Source organism: Argentina anserina, chromosome 4 (genome assembly GCF_933775445.1).
Source record: "Argentina anserina chromosome 4, drPotAnse1.1, whole genome shotgun sequence".
NCBI lineage: Eukaryota > Viridiplantae > Streptophyta > Magnoliopsida > Rosales > Rosaceae > Argentina > Argentina anserina.
The window spans coordinates 21,847,727-21,870,269 of NC_065875.1; the positions used below are offsets into that span (position 1 = coordinate 21,847,727).

Sequence of the window (22,543 nt, forward strand, 5' to 3'; positions counted from 1 at the left end):
GGCAACAAGGCATATACATTTGTGATTTGTCCAAGGGTTCAATTCTCAAATGAATCTCGCAATAAATATTCAAATTTCATTGTTAATGTGTGTAATATTTAAATCTAATCAAGCCGTTTTTTTTTAATTATCAGTATTCACTATATATTTTTCTTTTTATTTGCACTCAAATAATTAGATCATTATCACCTTAATGACTAACAAGAGTAGATAAAGTCTATAACGATGTAGTTGATTATTCACAAGGAAGTCCAAAAAATATGTGCGTACTAATGTACTATATAGGAGTTTCTATGTACTACGAAATACAGATGTGACCAAAATTCCAGAAGTTGCGAAACTGCAGTGATCATTGAGCATGCGAACATGCTGTGTAAAGTATTAGGTCCTTTTGATCATCATCTTCCATTAAATAGGCCACTGAAAACCTGACTGTTACCGCCAAGCTGAGCTTCCCATTCAATTGAAGCCGTCGCAATTTGAGAGAGGAGCACTACAATCTCTCTCATCTCTGGCCTCCCCACCGCTTCTTCACTCAAACACCACTCTGATATTTCTGCCATCTGCAACACTCATCAATTTCACATCTATATCAGAAACTGATATCCCAAAGGTAATCAACAATACCCTTTTTGATCTACTCTATAGAACTGTATGTCTGTATATAAGATTGAAGATAATCCCTGAACTGCAAATGGATGTGTGTTTGTATGTCCCTGAAATTAGATACCTTGTATATCTCTTGTATGGGATAGCTGTCCTGGAGATTAGGGTCTATGACAGCTTCCAAAGCTGATACTGGGTCACCATCTTGGAACACCTTCTTTATCTGTCGATGTGAAAGATATCAAATTTTGATTTGCAGTGAGTGAGCAACCAAGTACAAAGATAGATACTTTGATTACATTTATGCATCTATGTTCATGTTCACTTATGCATTGATTGGCATTTTTACCTCAGGGGTTGGGGTGTTTGAGGTTTGAAAGTTTGGCATTTGGGGATTAGGGTTTTCTTTGATTCAGGATTTAAGATATTGGGTTTATGGGGGTGGGTTTTTGGAGTCTGGGACATTGTAGCTTAGATTTCTGTGCTGTTGAAGACTTAGTTAAAACTTACAACTGTGATCAAAGATTTCAGTTTTGCAGGCTCCCAGTTGTCACGGAACAGCGCACGCTGCCCTGTAATCAGTTCTGCAACTACCACTCCAAATGCAAATACATCAGTCTTGTGAGTCACCTGGAGCTCCTGCACTGATCTTTCACAGTAATGAAAGGTAAGCCGCATATACTTGGAAAAATTAATATTTTCTCTAGTGTCATTTGCTAGTAGTATAAAGTAATAAACCAAAGATATTAATCTTACTCTGGGGGGAGATATCCCGGTGTTCCAACCAGTCGTGTGGCTATAATATCCTCTTCATTGGTTCTTCCAACAAGCTTTGCCAAACCAAAATCTGCTACCTATGGATATGCAATTAAAATTAACTAAAGAACTAACCATGTATGGTAACAAGTTGCAGATAAGATGGTTTCAGTAAAGCATATTGTCTTCAAATAAGTTATTGAATATAGATAACTTAGTCAAAGCCTACAATAGCGATGGACTAGATCATGTTTAATAAGTCATGGATTTGGTACCTTTGCTCTGAGACCCTCATCAAGTAGTATGTTACTTGACTTTATATCACGGTGCACATATCGGGCTTTTGTGTGGTCATGAATGTATTCAATACCTTTTGCAGTATCCAGTGCAATTTGTGTTCTTGCAGTCCAGGAGAGAGGCCGATGACCTGATTTAATGAGATTGTAGTGTCTTTCAACAATGCATTGTATGAAATTCCTTGTGTTAAGCAATGTATTTCTGTACATGTGTATCCGTGATTTGAGTACCTTTAAGCAATGGATCATGAAGATGTTCACTCAGTGATCCATTCTGAACATACTCATACACCAGGTAGAGGTGGTCTTCTCCACTGGCATACCCCAAAAGCTCCACCTATAACAACAATTTTACGAATGAATGTACAAAAGTCTACCATATCGGAGAACATTTATTTAGAATTGGTGTCTCACCACATTAATGTGATGGATCTTGCATAAGACCTTCAGCTCTGCAAAGAATTCTTTGCACTTATTAGATCTCATTTTCTTTATGGCGACCTCCTGAAAGTTGAAAGAAGGGTGTTATCTTCTGAAACTTGGTGTAGGAAGATACAGATAGCCTAGTTTTATGGCTCTGTTGGGTAGAACTATAGAAAATTTGTGGGGTTTAGCCATACCTTTTCCCCTAGTACTCCGAAGTATACTTTACCATATCCACCCTCTCCAATGATCTTATGTTCATCGAAATAACTAGTAGCCTCTTCAATCTCCTCAAGAGGAAATACTACCGGTCCATCTGACTCAAAAACTGCCGCATCTGTAAATTAACAATGTAGTTTACTACAATGAGCAAGTTGTCCATGTTTATGTTTTCAGGCTTTTTGTGATTCAACATGCATAAAGTAGTATATTTCAGTGAGTAATTTGAAGTTATATCTGACCTTCCATGTATTGCTGATGAAGTAACTGATTACGCAATGAAAAAGATTTATTGGCTGACAGAGTTTTGGAAACAACTTTTGGATCTTCAATATTTTCTTTGGCAGCAGCTTTTCTCCTAAACAGTAGGAGGACAAATATGCTTAGTGAAAGCAATGTCACACCTGATAGTATGCCAACCACAATTTCCCACTTGTGTCTGTTTCCTGGTGATGAAAACAAGGTATGGTCAAGCTCTTACAGAAAATTACCTGTGAATTTTTGAAATCCTGTATCTGATGCTTTTCTATTGTCAAAATACAGCTCTGATTATTGGTATATAGGCATTTAACTACAAAATTGTTGGGTCCATGTAACTCAATAATCTCTAGGATGTTGATCTCAAACTATATGTAGTATATAAAGATCAGCAACCGAGAGAATAAAAAAGCATTACTAGATTGTAGTTATCTCATTCTTGTAGATTGGCTCTTGATGATTCAGATAGTCATTTTATAAAAATTGCTGACCAACAAATTCATGATACACCAGCATGCAACAAACATCTCTATATTGAGCTGAACATAAAGCAAATGTAAATCTCTCTATCTTCTAAACTGTGGATAGACTCCAGACAATATCAAATAAGTATGAGTCAATTGATCTGAAATAGAGCTCACCTGGCTTTTTTAGTCCATTCTTTTCCGAGGGCACAAACAGCACCCAACCAAGAACAATGAATGACGGGTTCACAAGCAGTTTCTTGTTCATAGTTTCTATATTTTCTATCTTGGCAGACAGCAGATTGTCAATATCTGTCAGTGTATCTTTCTCTTGAACTGTGTATGTTACCACAATCTGAGAATCAGTATCTACACACCCACAAGGAAGATGAATGGGAAAATCAGCTCCTATAACAAAGTTCTTCTGTTCTTCTATGACAGATAAAGCTTGTCCACTGTAGACTTTATCGGAAACATCATAAAAAGTGTCTGACAATTTCACTTGGTAGATTGCATCATAGAAATAACCAGTAGTGCCAGATATGTTTTTGCAAGAACAAGGTACACTTATGAGATAATCTTCTCTGTTGCTATACTTTATTGGTTTGAGTTGAGATGGATTGACAGAGTAATAAGATGCAATTTCTTCTTTCGGAAAACCTCTGTTGATGTGGTATAGTGAGGCATTACATGTAGCGATTGTCGCAGAGCATTGGAAAGGAACTATGACAGAAGTTGTGGGCGATACAGCAAGCGAAGGAGCTTGAGGATACAGACTAAAAATTAGGGTGACAATCAGACAATGAAGGAGATAAACCGATGCCATGGTTGTTCAATATGGAACCTCTCCCTATGCAGGAAAGAAAGAACAGAAATATAGGAGACTCTCAAACCATACCCTTCTTAATTTGTCATTAGCCTTTTGTTTTTCATTCAACACTAATGGAGACAATTGGTTGCAACGTCATTTCTTTTGATTTGTTAACTGCTTGGTTTTCTCACAGGTTTATAATAGAGTTGAATTCATGTATACAGTTCTATGTAGATGAGTTTATGAGAACTACACCTTTTGTAAGCATCGACGATTACTTAATATACAATTTACTGGTCATTGTCATATATTTGTCTGACTCTATCAGAGGCTTTTCATGGTATCAGGACTGCCAGATCATTTCATTCAAGTGATTCAACTATAGTGTTCATAACTGGTTACTAGTTTATATATTTGCACACCAGCTGTTCATTGAAAATATGTAGAAAATATGAAATATATAAACAGATTACTGGTTTTACATGTAGTTGCAGAAATGAATATGATTCTTGTATGAGTTTTTATTCTTTCACAATTTTACTACTGCATTACAGCTAATGGTCTAAATAGCGGTTATCGGTATCGTATCGGTTTTGTAAAATAAAGATATAACGGAGATATATCGAGATATATCGAATTATATCAGATTTATCGTTTTTGTTAATTTTTAATTTAAATTTAATATATTTATAAACATATATTTCAAAATATTCAAAATATACTAAATAATATTAACTACTACGTACTAATTGAACAAAAATAGGTGCACAAAACATAGATTGAGATATTGATTATGCATTCATGCATTATAAATTCTCTCATTATCAGAATCAAAGTCAAACTCATCTTCTCCATTATCTTCATCCTCATCTTTTAAGATAAAATCATCTTCTGCCTATTTACGTTGAAATTCCTCAAAACGACATCATCTCCTTAAAAAAAATCACCGAAAAAAAAGTCCACCAAAAAAAAGTCAAATGAAAAAAAAAGTTCACCGAAATATCGGGTCAAACTCGATATATCGCATGTTGACCCGATATTTTGAGTTGACCGATATATTGAGGCGATATGACATTTATCCTATCGGTTTTTAAATATTGCCGATATTTAGAACACTGATTATAGCCAATATGAAATGATAATTGACATGGCGTAGGCATACCTCATGCACATATATGAGAGCGTTGTATTGACCGTTTTGTACAGCATGTTTGGATGTTTCGAGCTTGTTTCTTTAATTAGTCCTTGAATGGATGGCCGGCTGTCTCTTTGGTCTGCTACCGAATAACATTTTTTCTTTCTTCTAAATCAGATATATCCAAATTTTGCTTTCATTCATCATTGAGATTCACACCTTCAAGAAATATGCCTTTAACAGCTCTGCTAAGGGCCCTCACGCTCCTGTTATTCTCTAGTACTAAAAACTATTTTTATTGGGAGCTAGGTAGAAGAATTTTGCATATGTTCTTCTCTGCATGAATAGAATGCTCCTCAAACTCTTCTGCCAAGAAATAATCTTTGGAAGCAATTAGTGTAATACCGACCTCCATCTTTGTTTAAGTGAAATAAAGAGGAAAAATTAGCGGTGTAATACCGACCGGCAGATAACATCTAACCGGACACAACATCATAAACTCAGGCCGAAAAGTGGTGTCTGAACACTGAAACGTTATGGTCTGTGATTTCCTTTCCGGCCAAGAAGCGGAGTTGAGAGTAGTCAGAGTACGAGTCAAAGGTACTATACTCCATGACTTTGGGATAAAGCCGGCTAAGACATGGCCTATAGAAGATAGCAATTTACTGTCAACATTAGAATTGCATAGGAAAGCTACTTGCTTGGAGCATACTCCGGTTTACTTCTCAGGTCTCTGAAGCTTTGATTCTACAATGCCTAGTTATTGGAATCTAGTGTGACATCCAGTTATATAGACGAAAATCTGCTGTACTCAAGTAAGCATGTTAATCCAAAAATAACTAGCTACCACTCTTGGATGAGATTTTTAGTTGTTAATTTGTTACAAATGATACCGGAGCACATCCCTATATGTAAGAGTCCAGTAGAGATAAATCGCTCGTTTCACATAGGATCAGACTCATCGGAGAAGCTAGCTCGTCCGGCCGCTACTGGCCACCCCATCCTTAGTTCGCCTGCTGGATTTTATGAAGTATTCATGTACTAACTTATTCATCAACTTTAACTTGTACTGCTTATGAAATTGATGACGATATTCTTGATTCTTCAAAAAAAAAAACTAATTTATTACCATCCTCATCTCCAAACAAAAACTTATCCATTACTATCCTGAGTACTCATCCATATCTAATTACTTCCGGACTGGCCAACTTATCCATTACTTTCCTCTTCGATCTCTAACACAAGTGGCAGTGTCGCCAAAGACCTCAATAGTGAGCAGTATTTGGTATTTCATTAACAGTCTACCTATCTAGCTTGCTAAATTGTACATGATCTAGTATGCAACTGTTCTTAAAATATTTTTGTACGACATAGTTTAATACCAACTGAAAAGGGATTCTCAAACTCAAAAAAAAAAAATATATTAAGAGATCCAAGTTTAGAACGTACAATTATTATCTGTTTCATCTTTAGGCTCATGGCTAACCTCACTACTACCAGGAATCTCCAAACTTGAGTTCCAAAATAGAACAGTAGCTTTACAAATTTAGAAAACCCCATCGTTTTTCTATTTTTGAATGGAAGAGACTAGACCACAAACTAGTAAGAAAGAAAAAATGGATCTGGCAGCCAAATTCGGCTGTTGCATTCTTTTCTGTGAAGACGCAGTCAAGCAATTTGTGATGGTATATAAGGAAGTCTACACATGATTCAAGTGGGTATCATAGGAAGAAAAGCAGGTGACCTCAATCAAAATACATCGATCCCAGTACTATTGACATAGCTCAGAGATGGGTTGGCGCCAATATAGCACACCTATCCTCACCTTCACCTTGTTCACCATCCTCATCATCCTTCCCTCCGAGGCCCAGCCGAAGCCGAAACCACAGCAACCGGGGCCTCAACCGCAGCAGCCGAAACCCCAACAACCGGGACCCCTGCCGCAGCAACCGAAACCCCAGCAACCGGGACCCTTACCACAGCAGCCGGCAGCCGTATTGCAGCAGCCGGGGCCTCAGCAACCAGGTCCGCAGCAGGATGATGGCTTAACTCTAGGGTTTTACGCAAAGACTTGCCCCAAGGTTGAGAACATTGTCGCTGATACTGTGAAACGTGCTCAGCAGAAAGATCCCAAGCTTCCTGCTGCCTTCATCCGCCTCTTGTTCCATGATTGTTGGATCAAGGTGAGAACATTACATGTATCTGGAAAGTTCGTACTATATACGTACGTTCAATAGCATGCGATGCGTTATAAAACGTATGTACTCATTCTTATTGAGATCATGAGATGTTAGTTATAATTAGGGTTTCATGTGTACGTGCAACAGGGTTGTGATGCCTCAATCCTATTGGATTCCTCACTGAATGGTAAGGGGGCTACAGAGAAAATGAATGATGCCAATGGTTTAACAATAAGAGGTCTTGAGGTTATTGATGAGATCAAGACCCAGCTCGAGAAGGAATGCCCAAAAACTGTGACATGCGCTGACATAATTGCATTTGCTGCTCGGGAAGCCGTTATACTTGCCGGCTTACCACGTTATGATGTCGTTGCCGGTCGCTATGACAGTCCGTATTCACGTGCACCTGATGCCGATAATCTCCCTGTTCCTAAGGATAAACTTGATGACATTATACACGAGTTTGCTGTGAGAAAATTATCATTAGAAGATCTGGTTGTCTTGTCTGGTGCACACTCCATCGGACGATCACAATGTACCAGATTTTCAGAAAGACTATACACGTTTAAGCCAGGTGTGCCCAGAGACCCTGACATGGACCCAGCCTTTGCTGATGAGCTAGCCAAAAAGTGCCCGGCACAGGTGCCTAAGGGGAAAGAAATAGAATTCATGGTGGACTTTGATCCCACATCACCTCTGAAACTCGACGTTCAGTACTATTTGAACCTGCAGAAAAAGAAGGGCTTGCTTGCAACGGATCAGGTGCTGGCCACTGATCCCCGCACCTCAGGGATTGTGAACAAAATGGCTGCTGATCCTCAAGGTTGGGGAAAGAAGTTTATCGATGCCATGGCCAGGTTGGGGAGAGTAAATACTCTCAAAAAAGATGAAGGACAGATAAGGGTAAACTGTCGGGCGCCCATTGGATAAGAGTCATAACTCATAAGACTATAGCTTGATGTAATTTGATTTTTCGCAGAAACATTTGAACGTACTTTTTACATTGACATTTACCCAAGTTTTTCGTTTCTCACATTGATGGTCCAAGACCTTGCTCTACCTTATAAGATGTAAATTGTAAATTTTCCTTAAATTGCCGACTTCTTGTAGTTCATTCACTTCATTGTCAGAAAACATGAAAAATTAGGATGTCACACTGCAAATTAATAATGCTCAAAAGTACAGTATTACATTAAGCCGCAAGGCATGATGTGGCGATTGGTAGTCGTTACCTCTCTCTAGCTATGTCCGCAAAAGGCAACTATATTGATACTTTGCTCATTTGTTTATTTTGTTATATTACCAATTCCAAACTTGAGTTTTAAAACAGAATAATACCCGAACAAGCTCTACGTTAGGAAGAAGATTACCAACTTTTGGAAACCAAAAACGGAAGAAACAGATTTGGCAATTGGTCAATAGGATAACGAATTTCACAGTTCCTTTCTGTTATATGAAGATCATTACCACCTCCAAAACCAAAAGCTTAAGAACTTCCAATAACCACGCGGTTTGTTATATATGAGCATATAAAAGAATCCCGCACAATGTCTAAGTTGTAACATTTCAAGAAGAAGACGAGCAGTAGTCACTGATCAATATAACCAAAAATTAATCGACCCAGATATGGGTCGTCGCCTAATTGCCGTAGCTATCCTCATCTTCACCTTGTTCACCATCTGCAACCTTCTCGCCGAAGGCAAGGGAGAAGGCCAAGGAAACGGCTTACATGTCGGGTTTTATGCTTCTAGTTGCCCTAAGGTTGAAGACATTGTTGCTGAGGTTGTGGCTCGTTTTCATGAGCAAGAACCCAAGCTCCCTCCTGCCCTCCTCCGCCTATTCTTCCATGATTGCTTTGTTAAGGTAAGAATAATTCCCTAAGAAATATTCATGCATCTGTTTTAATTATGCTGTCTAAATGAGGTTTAACAATTAATGTACGAAACAGGGTTGTGATGCCTCGATCCTATTGGACGCAACACCATCTGGTGAGCCTGTAGAGAAAGAATCACCAGCCAATGGTGAAACACTCGGAGGTCTTGAGGTTATTGATGCGATCAAGGCCAGGGTCGAGCAAGAGTGCCCGCAAACTGTATCTTGCGCTGACTTATTAGCATTTGCTGCTCGGGAAGCCGTTCATCTCGCCGGCCTACCCCGTCATGAAGTCCCAGCCGGTCGCCGCGACAGTAAGACTTCGCGTGCCACTGATGTCAATTTCAACCTCGCTGCACCTGAAACTACTCTGGATGAAATTATACACATCTTCGCCATAAGAAACTTGTCATTAGAAGATATGGTTGTCTTATTCGGTGCACACTCCATTGGTGAAGCACAATGCACCCAAGTTACAGACAGACTATACAAATATAGCAAAGATAGTCCCCGAGACCCTTCCCTGGACCCAACCTATGCTGATGAGTTGGCCGGAAAGTGCCCCGCACCGGAAGCAAGGCCTGCGGAGCAAGCATTACGGACCATGGTGGAGTTTGATCCGACAACACCACTTGACCTCGACAATCAGTATTATGTTAACCTGTTGAGAGGGAGAGGCTTGCTTCAATCGGATCAAGTACTCACTACTGATGCCCGCACTGGAGCAATTGTGTACAGAATGGCTGCTAGCCCTGAAACTTGGAGCAAAATGTTTCTCAAGGCCATGATCAAGATGGGGAGAATAAATGTTCTCACCGAAAATGAAGGAGAGATAAGGACAAACTGCCGGGCATATCTCTAAAGAATACGAGTCATTTGTTCCTGGGCAAAGCTTATACTAGCTACCATATATTATATTTTCTATTACGATTGAACAAAATGGTACCATTAACTGACAGAGCTATTAAACGCCAGGAGTCTGCTTGGCTATGATACCCTAATATAAGGATTTAACTATAACATGTACGAAATAAGAGAGATGGGGAACAATTCAGGATGAACAAGTTATGGGACGTAGGTTGCTAAACTAGCTCATGGCTGTGAGGTTGGAACAATAGGAATGCTGTTGACTGCCATAGATAATTCAGGTACAGATAACTACAGCCTCAAATCTGCCCCCATTTCGCTCATAACTATCTCGACTTGGTTCAATATATCTGGAGAGAAGAAAGAAAGAAGTAGAAACAAATTAGCATTATAAGCAGTAGTGGAACTTGAACTACTTTTACCATGTACATTAGCGGCTTCTGAACCTAATGTTCTTCAAGTTGTTACTGTTAAATTTTATCCGTACCATATACACTTACATCACATCAAAGATAGGTTAGAATCAAGACTTGGCAACAATTAAACTTGAACATGAATTTTGAAGGTGTGCATGCCGTGAGATATCAAACAGTAAATTACCTTGAAAGGAAGTGTCCTCCATACATCTCTGCAGCGCAACAATGGTTAGAAAATCAGCATTGCTGACAAAATGTCAATAACTCTTGTGATGTTAAACAGTTGCAGTGTTTACCAAAGCATATATTGAACAATTTTATGTACTCTCAAACAATGATAACAATACATTACTGACCAAGACTACACCCTAAGCCTTCAAAGAAAGCAGAGAAAAAGGTACCGCAATTAAGGCCTTCATATCGACTTTCTTTGATGCAGTTGACTGGACTGGAGCTACATCGAATTAAGGAACATGGGTCATGGCATGGAATCAGAAAACAGATTTCTGAGACAAAAAAGTTAACAAATGTCTTGAATAAATAAATCTACCTTGTTCAACCACAGGTTGACAGTTGGACACTAATGAGCTGAAACTAGGAGGAAAGGCAGCAAAGTTGCTCTGAAAGTTCTGAATAGGTGACATTTGCTGAGTCTGTCTGTGTTGAACTGCTTCAGTATTCCATCTTGGTGACAATTGAGGTGTATAATCATTCATCAAGCTTGGTGACGTTTGAGGAGTATGAGCCTTCATTAAGCTTGGTGAGATTTGAGGAGAATGAGTGTGACCAGGAGTCATGACAACCAAGTCCTTGGAAGTTCTGAAACACATAAACGAACAATTTTATTACTTCTCATTGCCATTGAAATCCCTGCAAGGGGGAATCAAGTATCTAAGGAGATAGGAAGTAATGGGTTTACCCGTGCAAAGGTCTATTAGAAGACATGAACTCAGAATGTGATGAAATTTCAGATCCATAGTCAGTAGTAAGAGGTTGAATATCCCTCCCTTCCTTGAGAATCTCCTGAAGAACAAAAACAATTAACCATAAGACCCCCCGTTGCATAGCAAAGGACAAAGTCTTGCACCACAGTATGAACGAAATCTATATCATGGTTTGACATTCTAGATTGTTGGCAGTAAATCACCTTCATAAGTTTCATGAACTTCTCTGCTTCATTAGCTGACAAAAACCGAAACGCAAATTTCTGAATCTGCAAAGGTACAACCAAAGACATTGTGAGCAAATATTGTCTCATGTAGCCCAAAGTGACTGTTACTGCCTCTTACATTCACCACACATATTACAGCTTAAAACTAACTCATAGAGCAGCTTACCTGGCCCAAAGAATCTCTGTAGCTGGCCAAAACGGATCTACTCCCCCTGGCAGGAAATCCAGACATGCATGCAACTTGAGGCCAGGCAAAGAGTAGCTTCGACACATAGTGCTCCTCCTGAAATATGTTAACAATAAAAATTCAAAGGACTTTAAAAAGCAGAATGAAACTTCCTATGAAATGTTGAACAATGGGGCGAAAAATTGAAACCAGAGCTCAGTTACCGCACAACACAGCATGGTATTCATTCTTCACACAAGTGAGAGTCTGAAACTCACTAAAAAAAAAAAGCCATCACAACAAGGCCTCGAAAGTACGAGTATCTTGTATCCAGATTGGGAATAATCATGACATTCCAACCACTATCTTTGCCAATACACAAAATTACAATAAAATTATGAATTGAAGCCAATACAGCTTCTGAGTTGCGACATTAATTTAAGCCTTTGGCCGTGAAGTATTAAATGGAAGTCCACACAGATTTAATACTTCACGGCCAAAGGCTTAAATTAATGTCGCAACCCACAACTATGGAGCTGATCATTCTCGCCGAAACGACGTCACACTGTCTCAAAGTAATCTCTCGCAAAAGCTTTCTACATCATGTCACGCACCTCGCCGTTAAATTTCAAAGAATATCTAATCTCCGGTGCCGTTTGGTCACCGTGAAATTGTACATTTACGGAAAACTATACTTAATAATTTCATTTCATGCTAATTCAAGTCCGATTTCGCATGGATTTCTCAGCAAACGAACGGAATCAATAGTCGGAAACCACATAGCTTTTGAAGTCTTTAACCACAACAACAATTCTATAAGGCAAAGGAGAAGGTTCTAGAGGAGTGACCTGGATCTTTCCGCTGCAGCAGACAGTGAGGATGACGTCGGAGCTGGCGTGATCGGAGATGAGCTGAAGCATGGCGGCGGAGGTGGCAGAGATCCAGGTACCACCGGGGCGTCGATTCCTGACCTTCATAGGCAGAGGGACGAGATCCGGACACGTGGAGGTGAGCGGAGGGTAGCCGAAGAAGCGAGAGAAGTCGACCTCCCAGCGCTCTCGGACGGAGCACAGAGACGATGACGTCACCTGAGGATTGCTAGGTAGCAGAGCTAGAGTGCCCGCCATTTTTGTTTTGTTTTCAGGGTTTGCGCTTTCTCTGGAATTTTTGGAGAAAACGAAAATGGGATTGAAATGGTGGGGAAAATTCGCTTAAAAAGCGACTGAGAGAGTGAGAGCTGCGGATCGCATGACTAGACCGGGCCGCCACGTCCCCTGCACTTTCTATAAAGTAATAAAACCATGGTCCATCATGATCGCGTGACAAATCTTGGTTGATGTAAAATGGTAAGAATTACGATTAGAAAAAAAAGTAAGAATTACTGCATGGTAAAAAGTATTTGAGCAGTGTAATTCTTGTGCGAGAGGCTTGATTTGGGCGGTCAGAAATGAAACCTTCATATTTTGGATGGTGTAAAACAAATTGGTGCTCATAATTCATAGAGAGAGGAAAAGTGTGAAGCTTGGCTTACTGATTTGGGACTTAGAACTAAATGACCTACCAAAACCATAGTCATGAAATATTAAAAATACATGACAACGCGAAAATTACAATTGCTTGCTATATATAAAGTAGTCTCTGTATTCTCTATTTGCATTTTATTGCAGTTTTCCATTGTTGTATTGGTGCTCTGGTTTGTAATATCATTCACGTTGCTAATTCATTTGTCTCACATTGCTTCACTTTCGTCAAGAGCAGCATTGGCAATGTAGGCGCGGTGGTGCAAGTGAAAGCAGTGGGGATGGGGGACATGTGTCATAGGGGAAGTCAAAACCATGCCGTCCTTACGGTGTGGAACCAGTATGTATGAGTCTATTAGTACTGTAAAATGCTCATATGATCACGATCACCAACAGTTTACTCTTTATCGTGTTTTTGAGTTTAAGTTATACTTACATAATATTAGGGCGGTTATGATACAAAATTTAATTCCAACCACATAATATTAGGGCGGTTATGATACAAAATTTAATTCCAACCAATTCATATACCAATCGTGTCAAATATATTGGTATATCATCAAGTCGTACCATGGTACACAATACAGTATACCGTATCATACTTTAAAATATGGTTGGTAGGTGGTATAAATTTTTTGTGTACCATGTTATGCCATACCAACCAAAATATGAGCTTTATGAAAAAACTCCAATATATGCATTTATGGTGAGTTGAACTTGCTCTTTCTCTATGCAAGTTGGAGTCAACTACCACTAGGTTATCATTACAATTACAACAACTAATGCAAAACAATATATATATTAATAAAAACTATATATATCCATAAATGTTTCAACCGTAAATTTAGTGAAAAAGAAGTCTCAATCGTAGATTTTTGTTAAATTTATTATTTTTGGACTTCGACATATTTAGTTTATGACTTTGTATTTGGTAATTTGGTTGAAGTTGTATACAATTTTGTATTTGTGTTGTTATTTGTTATTACTTATTTGAATTGAACCTTTAAATTTTCAAGCCATAAACATGTTGGTAAAAGCTCATTACCAACCGTACAAATTAATTGGTATACCAACTTGATTGGTTGGTAAAAATAGTGGAATTTTATATGTTGGTTAGTATGCAGTATTAAGAAAATGATATTGGTATACCTACCAATCCACCCCTATATAATATAAAGGGTGATATAGTTATTTAATTATAGTGATAAAATAATGATTGTACCACTGTAGCTTGATTCAGTTCATTATATACGTGTAATAGTATTGTTTATCAAAAATTTAAAATTATTAAGACATTCATAATTAAATAAGTATTTGAACGGCTCAAATTTGATTATTTAAATTTAGATTCGTTCATCAATTTCATGTATTTAACATTCTAATTATCATAGATTTAATTGAAAGTTTAGATTTGAATAAAAACTTATAGAATATATATACTTAAATAAATTTAAAATCTAAATGAGGGTATAAAAATGCTCGAAGCATCACCGCATCACGTTGGCACCAGTACTGCTGCGAGCTTCCCAGAGCACCAGCCCAGAAGTCTCTCCTCAACAACTACACTATAGAGAAATCGAATCCACCATCACCTCTTCGATTTCTTCACAACAATGAAATCTCTTCTCTATCCCCTCCCTCTTCCTCTCACCTCCTTCTCTTCCTCCACCTCCACCTCCACCGTTAAATCTCGCCACCTCACTCCATCTTTCCTCAAACTCCCCGCCAATCACGCCGACTCTCCCGCCCTCAAAACCCCCACTCTAACCGTCCGAGCCGCACTCGACTCCGTCACCGTTAACGGAATCTCATTCCCTGATACCAGAAACCCAACCGTTTCATCTTCGTACCGGAGCTCTAGTCTCTCGAAGCCGAATCCGACGGTGCTGGAGGCTCAGACTAGAGTCTGCACCGGGCCTACTCAGACTAAACCTCTCGGCGAGGACCAGGCCTTGAAGGTGCTTGACACGATTCTCCGATCCGCCACCGGGGAGCTGAAAGACGATGAGGAGCCAGTCTCACGCGCGCAGCTCGGCGCGTTCTTCGCCGCCATGACGATCCGAGCCAACTGCTTCCCGGAGGCGACGCAGTGGAGCGAAGGCGAGACGCGAGCGATGAACAAGTACTGGCCGCTTCTGGTCCGGGCGCTCCCGCCGGACGTGGTGTTCGTCGCCGACCCCGAGGGGTCGTTGATGGGGATTGGGAGCTCGATCGGGCCGCAATTCGTCGGGAACGGGACGAGTGAGATGAGATTGGTCGGCGCTCTCAGGGAGGTCTTGGCCGGCGGCCACCTAGGGTTTGAAGAAGTGCAGGGGTGTTTGAGAGACGTTCTGCCGTTGAAGTCGACGGAGGATGGGACGGCCACCGGAGTAAGTGAGTCATTGCTTTCGGCATTGTTAATAGGTCAGCGTATGAACAGAGAAACCGACCGTGAATTAAAAGCTTACTGCCTTGCATTTGATGATGAACTTGGTAATAGCTCTAGTTTAATTGCATTTGCTTTAGTTTTTTTTTTACTGTTTTTTTTTACTTTCATGTGGATGATTTTTGTTGTGTATTGAACTATTGATTGATTAGGTGAAACTCCGATTGCTGATGTGAAATCACTGACTCACTATGGTGAACCTTATGATGGGAATACTAGGTTCTTTCGTAGCACATTGTTTGTTGCTGCAGTTAGGTCCTGTTATGCTGAATCTTCCCTGCTTCATGGTGCTGAATGGATGCCACCCAAGGTAAGGTTTTGGCTGTTCGAACATTATTGATGATGGAAATCGGTGAGCTCTGGTTGATCAGGTTTATGTTTTTCAGGGAGGTGTTACTGAAGAACAAATGCTCAAGTTCATGGGAGCAGATACGAGCTTAACCCCGTCACAGGCAAAAGTACTTCTAGAGGTCTCCTTTATTCCCAGATACTATTTTCTACACTTTCTCAGTTCCTTTTTGTTTTGCTATGTTTACATTCTCTGAACTTCTTATTTCAGGATGAAGGAGTTGGGTTTGCCTATATAAGTCATCGTGAAGCCCGCCCATCTCTGTGTGAATCTCAGTCTTTTGCCAATTTGTGAATTAGTTAGGAATGTAATATAATCTGGGTGAAACTGATAACAAAACTCACATACATTTGCAGATATTCATTGGTAAAGTTAAGGGAGCATATCAAGAAACGGCCCCCACTGGCAACATCTGAAAAGGTTCAGCAATTCGTGAAGGTATCAAATAAACGTCTAAATTCCATTTTGGAGAGAGAGAGAGGAGCTGTGATATATCTCATAAATAATAGAATTTCTCTGGAGAACTTTTCGTCTATTGGTGTTTTAATTACTAGTAGGGTAATTAATTTACCATAATAACAAGATTGTCATCCCTTCTCATGGTGTCTAAAAGAGCAAATACCAATAGTTAGCATGTAAGTTTGGTTCCACTATACATAATGTGAATATGTATCTATGTGTTGACAGGCCCGGGGGAAGGAAGCAATTGTCACTGGATTTTATCATGAAGGTTATGAAGATCCACTCTTAATGCTTATGAAAAGAAGAGGTGTTCATTCTGGCTTGGTTGTGAAGGTTGGAACTTTGCCAATTGTGACCTTAATCTTATATTCTTATGAAATGCAAAATATTAAATTGAAATATATATACATCAAAACTTCTAAAAGAATTTCAGAAATTTTTCTGATTCAAAGAAACTAAATTTTGATTTATTGTTGATGCAGGGTGAGGAAGGGGCCCTCTCAATGACAACAAGATTGCGGGCAGCAACTTCATCAAAAGGGATTCCTGTAAACTACTGTTCAGGGTTCCGTTCACTTAGCATGGCGTCTGCTTGTGAAATCGATGGTTTGTCTCTATACTATCTCACTCCTTTGTTCACTCAAGTAGATGTAGATTCAAGTTTCCAGATCTATAGGGGTTTATGAAGCAATTTTCTGTCATGAAAACTGAAGTTGGTAACTTTGGTTTTTAGGGGTTTCACGTGAGAGTTTTAAGCTGGAGGTTAATGCCGTTGACTATGGTTTCGAATCCACTGATACCCCAAGAACTGACAGATCGGTAAGGAACTTGAAGTTCTTAGTTATCCCTTTTGCTCCCTCTTCTCTGTGTGTGAGGTTGTGTATTCTTGTGGCCCATGAATATGATGCTCATATTTTTTCATCACATGTATTCCTTTTGTTCAATTTAGGTCTTGAAGAATATAGAGTTGGGTTTAAATGCTCTTCATGGTCAAAAGGGACCGGCTTATGATCGAATAGTCTTGAATGCTGGAATGGTTGATCACTTGCTCGGATGTGATGGTGCAGAAGACATATCTGTGGCCCTGGATAGAGCCAGAGAGGCTATTGACAGTGGCAAGGCCCTAGAAAGGCTCTGGAATTACATAAAGGCATCCAAACAAGTGAGACACCGGCATGTCCTGTGTGTTTAATAGATGAGTAGATGAGATAAAGGAATAGAGGAGGGATATGGTTTAGCATATCTCCAAATACAGGTGTAGCATACAGATCATACGTTTGTTCCTCATATTTCTACAGTAGGTGGCATCAAAGCGTTATTGGTTTTTGTAAGTATCTCCTCCAGGATATCAATGAAATATCAGTTTTGGATTCAATACATATCACATTGGAGAAAGTCTCTTATCGAATTATGATGGACTCGTAAGGACAGTATGCATACCAAGTCGGAGAAAGTCACCTGAGATCTCGAATTCCCAATACAAGAGTATGGTCAAGAAGCAGTGACAATAGTGCAAATTCCATTTGCAAAATCCAGATGACTAATATGAAATTTGATGTAAACCTTTCCATTGATCATTAATGTTTTTAAGTCATTCATACAGATCAAGTATAGTTCTATTTCATCTTTTTAAGTCTGCTTTTTTATATACAGATGTATAGGTTTGGTTAATGTTCAAAACTTATATGGTTGGATGTTCAGAACTCAACACCAAAGCAATAGGCGACTGTATTCAGTCATTTATTAACTCCCAGTAATTAAAACCGACACTTAGTGTCATAAAAGTGCAACAGTTTGTACAGCGAAGGACAAAAAAAAAAGTGTTACTTGCACAACAGTTTTCAAGTGCCGCAGATAGTTGGCATCATTTTGGTCATCTAATTGCTGCAAGTGAAAAATTCTCAGCCGCATAACTACTCAGCCGCATGCGTTCTCTAGTTAATGACTCCAAAATTCATCGAACACTAAAAAACAGGAAGGAGTTGGGGGTGGTAAAGGACATTTATCCACTGGTTGTTTCACCTACTTTTGCAAAGTAGTTGCTATGGAACCGGCAAGGCTAAGAACTTCGAATGGTGGATTGTACATCACATCTCTCACTGTTGTGGGACATGAATCTGTAATCCAGAAGTATGTGAGGCCCTGCTCAGGGTTCCCTGCTTGCAACAAGAAAAATAGCACACATTGACAAAATGATCAAAATAGCTACTTTGAGAGTTAAAACCAAATTCGCACCAAAACTACTGATCTAAACTTCAGTGAGATTATATAAGGAGCAAAGTAAAGATTGTAATACCTCCTTTATCACTTCCGAAGCGTTCCCATGATCTATTAGGGAAAATCCCGTGTGTTACATAAGCGCTTATCTTTGCTGCTCCATGGGCGGCTAATACTTTCTAAAACAATACAAGGTAATAAAGCATCTCAGATGACCTTATTAAAAAGTGGACTGATTTTTTTCATCAGAAAATGAACCTAAAGCAGGAGTATGTGTCAACTAGCAAGAAGGAGCAAATGTGTAACATCCATTTTAGTCTGAAGTTCCAACCTTATTGACCATACTGATTCTTTTTCCTGAACTGAATTGTTCAGTTTCTTATGTCCAAAGTTACAGGATGAATGATTAGGCATTAGGCAGCCAATTAGGCAAACTAATTATTTTCCCACCTTTTCATCTTCTTTTCAGAATTATGAACACAAGGAAGCACGCAAGAAGTTCATTTCAGGATAGGGATTACCTGACATTCAATCAGTGTGCCACCAGACTGAACCAAATCATCAACAATCACAACATGCCGTCCTTTAGGATCTCCTTCTTTAATACGCACAATCCGTTGGTCACCTTCTCGAACTTTAGCACAAACGATCTGCATTTCAAAAGATGACAGGTTAAGTATTTAACATATAAGGGAGCCCTTGTGCAGTAGGTGTACAACTACAAACAGTTGGCTAATGAATACGGCAGTAAAAGACTTTTGATTGCGTCTTAAGATGAGATCAAAGGACAGAATGTGACTAGTGTATCTTGCAAAGAGAAACTTACTGGCATAGATTTCTTTAACAAAACAAATTCAGATACCAAAACAATCAGACCCTTCAAAGTCCAAACAATCAGACAAGAAGTAACAGATCCTCAATGATATACAAAAAGTGAAAACACATACCGTTGGGAAGTGCTGCAGCTGCTTATTAAATCGCTTCCATGCACCATCATCAGGAAAACAAATGGATATCTGAACAATGGAAAACCAGCACATCATGTTAAGGATAAAACATCTTCCAAAATTTGTTCTTCTTATAAAACATCCAGACTCCAAAACTCAACAAATCAGGAAGGAAAAGAAAAGGAAAAACCACATTGTCGGAATCACGGAGCTGTTGAAGTCTAGCTTTAAGCAACGGGATACCACTCTCAAAGCACGGCAATATATTATCACCAAAGTAAAACCTTTCCTACATATGCACAAAACAATAGCAACAATCCAGTCACATTTTCATCGAAAAAAATTATCAACTAAAGTTATCAACAATGCATTTCTAAAGTACAGAAACCTGCAAGGCATGGATATCATAGATAACCAAACTAGTAGGCCCTCCCATCGAAATCGGAATATTCGACAATGCCCTGGCCAGTGTGAAAGCAGTGGCCACATCTCCCTCATCCTCCATACGCTCCGACGTCCCCGTCGGAAAAAACGGAAGCACAAGCGTGAACGAGGCTATGAACAGCTTAGGCAACGCGTAGATCACAGACAGCTGCTCGAAAATCACCGACGGCGAGTTGAACGACGCCAGGAACGCCACGTGTTGGCCGCGAATCGCATGAGCATTGGGTATGAAAATGTTAGGAAATCCATCAGCAAATTTCCTGATTAAGGAAAATCAAACACCAACATTTAACGAGTAATTGATTTGAATTGCGAAATGCAGGGGTTTAGAGAATGAGAGATGAACCTCCAGGTGATGCTCCGGAGCTCAATTCCGTCGGACTCGGCGGCGACTTTCTGAGCGAGCTCTTTGGTCTCGGCGCAGTAGAAGAGGCAGACTCGCTTGGCCGTCTTGACGGCCGATTCGGAAGCCATTGGGACCGTAAGATGCTCCGGCGGGAAGAAATGGACCTTGGGGTCCGGCTCGGCGGTCCAATTGTTGGTGCTGGTGATGTCGCACCTGATGCTGTTGGCGTACTGGTTCTTCTTCCTCGGTGGTTTGAGGATGACGAAAGCGGTGGAGGAGGAGGATTTGAGCGAGGGTGGGAGGTTAGGGTTTAGGTAGGAGGAAGAAGAAGGAAGAGCTCGAGTGGCCGCCATGTGGCGGTCACAGCGTACGTGGTGGCTTCTTCAAGACTCCAAAGGCTGCTTTGCTATCCTTGCTAGGCGCTCTCTCTCATGCCATTTCGGTTAGTTTTACCCGTACATGAACCTTTTGAAACTCCAAAACTGCCCGTTCCCTACTCTTAAACGCAGCCGTTTTGGCCATAGAGTTTTGGTTTTTCTATTTTGGTTCTTTGATGATTTTTGAACTATTGTCATATGAGTCGAAACAAACTGATACTTCTAGTGTTACAACTAGTCTCGATATTCTCTTGGATTTTTATAAGTTTGAAACTATTATATGAGTTGAAACGAAACTGCTACTTCTAGAGTTACAACGTACTACTGTAGTATCGAGATTCTTTTGATCTTTGATAATTTTGGAACTATTTTTATATATATGAGTCGAAACAAACGGCTACTTCTAGAGTTACAACTCGTATCGAGATTCTTCTATATACTTGAAATTTGTTTAATTACAATATGTTTCAACATCGAGATTCTCGAAATAGATTTAGTTATACAACTGAGCCATATTGATTTATGATGTTGCAAGGGCTGGTTTTTATTGATGGTATGAGTTAACACTAGTGGCGGAGCAATAAAATCCAATTTACTAGTGTACAAAATCTCAATTGTTACAAAAGTTTGTAAATTTTAATTATTAATGATTACATCTTCTTTAATTGTAAAATTCCACGGAATATATAGTCTAATATTTAATGTGAAAGTAAGGCAAAAAAAAAAACAAGTTGGTGTTCTTGTGACTAGGAAAAAACTTTAGAGTAGCTCACCACTATACCAAGGAGGCGGCTATTCTGGTATCAAGTGAAACCAACGGTCTAAATATCGTTTATCGGTATCGTATCGGTCGAGAGGTAAAACGATATATCGAAGATATATCGGTTTTATCGGATTTGCTTATTTCAATAAAATTTATAAAACTATACTTCAATATGTACCAAATAAACTAAAAACGATACTAAGTAAACTAATAAAAATAAATACTTGATTTTGTGACAATTAAAGTACACGAACGACATCTAATAATAAAAATAGGTATTTAAGAATGATTATTTAGACTTGAAATTCATCATATATATTTAAAATATATATAAATTAAAAATATATATGAAAAATGAAGAAAAATATATATAAGTTTTTCAAAAAAAAAGGAAATAAATATTAAAAAATTAAATAAAAAAATCAAAATTTAACCGATATTTTACCGTTGACCATTATTTATGCGTTGACCGATAAATTTTAACCAATATGCCTTTATTGTATTAGATTCAAAATATCGGCCGATATATCCGATATTTCGAAAACTTACGGAAACCATGTGTATTTTAACCTTGCTGGTGCACGAGTAGGAGTCTAGTAGGGGTCTAACGTGGCTTGAGCAAATAAGATACAATATATCTAGAGATTGTGAAGTACTTCTCAAAAAGAACTTTATTAGCTGATAAACTGTGGTATTCGAATCATTACATCATGACCTCAGTAAAAGGCTCAAAAAATGAGTTTTTCTAATCCTGAAGAACTAATAATAAAGAGAAAATTAAAAATATACCCAATATTGGAGACCCAGTTTTATATCAAATCCACACTCAAATGTTTTTTCAATCTAAATCCAAATTCTTTTTCTACAACCCTATTTTGCCATTTTGATCATTTTAGTTTCCTTAATTGTAGCATCTATTTATTGTACATGTTTAATTCAATCTTACCATTGATTTTTCACTACTTTAAATTGCTGAAAGATTTAATTTCAAATTTTTTTAAGAAAAAATTCTTTATATAGCTCATATGAGAGTTTCAGAATACAAACACTACT

General features: G+C 38.9%; 6 protein-coding genes across 9 annotated transcripts; 3 read left to right on the plus strand and 3 right to left on the minus strand.

Annotated features, from left to right (window-relative positions):
* Positions 1–282: 282 nt before the first annotated feature.
* On the minus strand, positions 283–4,104 carry LOC126790191 (lysM domain receptor-like kinase 3). The gene is made up of 10 exons (XM_050516346.1): positions 3,200–4,104; positions 2,543–2,746; positions 2,279–2,418; positions 2,073–2,162; positions 1,890–1,995; positions 1,638–1,789; positions 1,363–1,460; positions 1,117–1,255; positions 731–829; positions 283–563 (listed from the first exon to the last, which is right to left on the minus strand). The coding sequence occupies exons 1-10, from the start codon at positions 3,846–3,848 to the stop codon at positions 399–401; spliced, it is 1,842 nt and encodes a 613-aa protein (XP_050372303.1). The 5' UTR covers positions 3,849–4,104; the 3' UTR covers positions 283–398.
* A 2,654-nt stretch (positions 4,105–6,758) lies between these two features.
* Positions 6,759–8,078, plus strand: LOC126792395 (peroxidase 66-like). The gene is made up of 2 exons (XM_050518824.1): positions 6,759–7,151; positions 7,296–8,078. Exons 1-2 carry the CDS (start codon positions 6,759–6,761, stop codon positions 8,076–8,078), a joined length of 1,176 nt encoding a protein of 391 aa, XP_050374781.1.
* A 696-nt stretch (positions 8,079–8,774) lies between these two features.
* On the plus strand, positions 8,775–9,882 carry LOC126791882 (peroxidase 5-like). Its single transcript, XM_050518380.1, has 2 exons — positions 8,775–9,011; positions 9,097–9,882. The coding sequence occupies exons 1-2, from the start codon at positions 8,775–8,777 to the stop codon at positions 9,880–9,882; spliced, it is 1,023 nt and encodes a 340-aa protein (XP_050374337.1).
* Positions 9,883–9,968: 86 nt separating this feature from the next.
* Positions 9,969–12,815, minus strand: LOC126791413 (protein POOR HOMOLOGOUS SYNAPSIS 1). 3 transcript variants are annotated; one of them, XM_050517864.1, is made up of 8 exons: positions 12,489–12,815; positions 11,641–11,757; positions 11,451–11,516; positions 11,223–11,326; positions 10,854–11,122; positions 10,705–10,757; positions 10,488–10,515; positions 9,969–10,237 (listed from the first exon to the last, which is right to left on the minus strand). In XM_050517864.1, the coding sequence occupies exons 1-8, from the start codon at positions 12,765–12,767 to the stop codon at positions 10,179–10,181; spliced, it is 975 nt and encodes a 324-aa protein (XP_050373821.1). In that variant the 5' UTR covers positions 12,768–12,815; the 3' UTR covers positions 9,969–10,178. The 3 variants fall into 3 exon arrangements, with proteins under 3 accessions (XP_050373821.1, XP_050373822.1, XP_050373820.1); XM_050517865.1 differs by lacking the exon at positions 10,488–10,515; XM_050517863.1 differs by having other exon boundaries at positions 9,969–10,515.
* Positions 12,816–14,672: 1,857 nt separating this feature from the next.
* On the plus strand, positions 14,673–17,998 carry LOC126791726 (uncharacterized). Its single transcript, XM_050518194.1, has 9 exons — positions 14,673–15,632; positions 15,738–15,895; positions 15,972–16,055; positions 16,145–16,197; positions 16,291–16,372; positions 16,622–16,729; positions 16,879–17,002; positions 17,130–17,215; positions 17,346–17,998. The coding sequence occupies exons 1-9, from the start codon at positions 14,774–14,776 to the stop codon at positions 17,586–17,588; spliced, it is 1,797 nt and encodes a 598-aa protein (XP_050374151.1). The 5' UTR covers positions 14,673–14,773; the 3' UTR covers positions 17,589–17,998.
* Positions 17,999–18,113: 115 nt separating this feature from the next.
* LOC126791744 (ribose-phosphate pyrophosphokinase 4) lies at positions 18,114–20,800 on the minus strand. 2 transcript variants are annotated; one of them, XM_050518217.1, is made up of 7 exons: positions 20,351–20,800; positions 19,949–20,264; positions 19,754–19,849; positions 19,561–19,629; positions 19,135–19,263; positions 18,693–18,792; positions 18,114–18,552 (listed from the first exon to the last, which is right to left on the minus strand). In XM_050518217.1, exons 1-7 carry the CDS (start codon positions 20,701–20,703, stop codon positions 18,419–18,421), a joined length of 1,197 nt encoding a protein of 398 aa, XP_050374174.1. In that variant the 5' UTR covers positions 20,704–20,800; the 3' UTR covers positions 18,114–18,418. The 2 variants fall into 2 exon arrangements, with proteins under 2 accessions (XP_050374174.1, XP_050374173.1); XM_050518216.1 differs by having other exon boundaries at positions 18,114–18,555.
* Between the last annotated feature and the right edge of the window lie 1,743 nt (positions 20,801–22,543).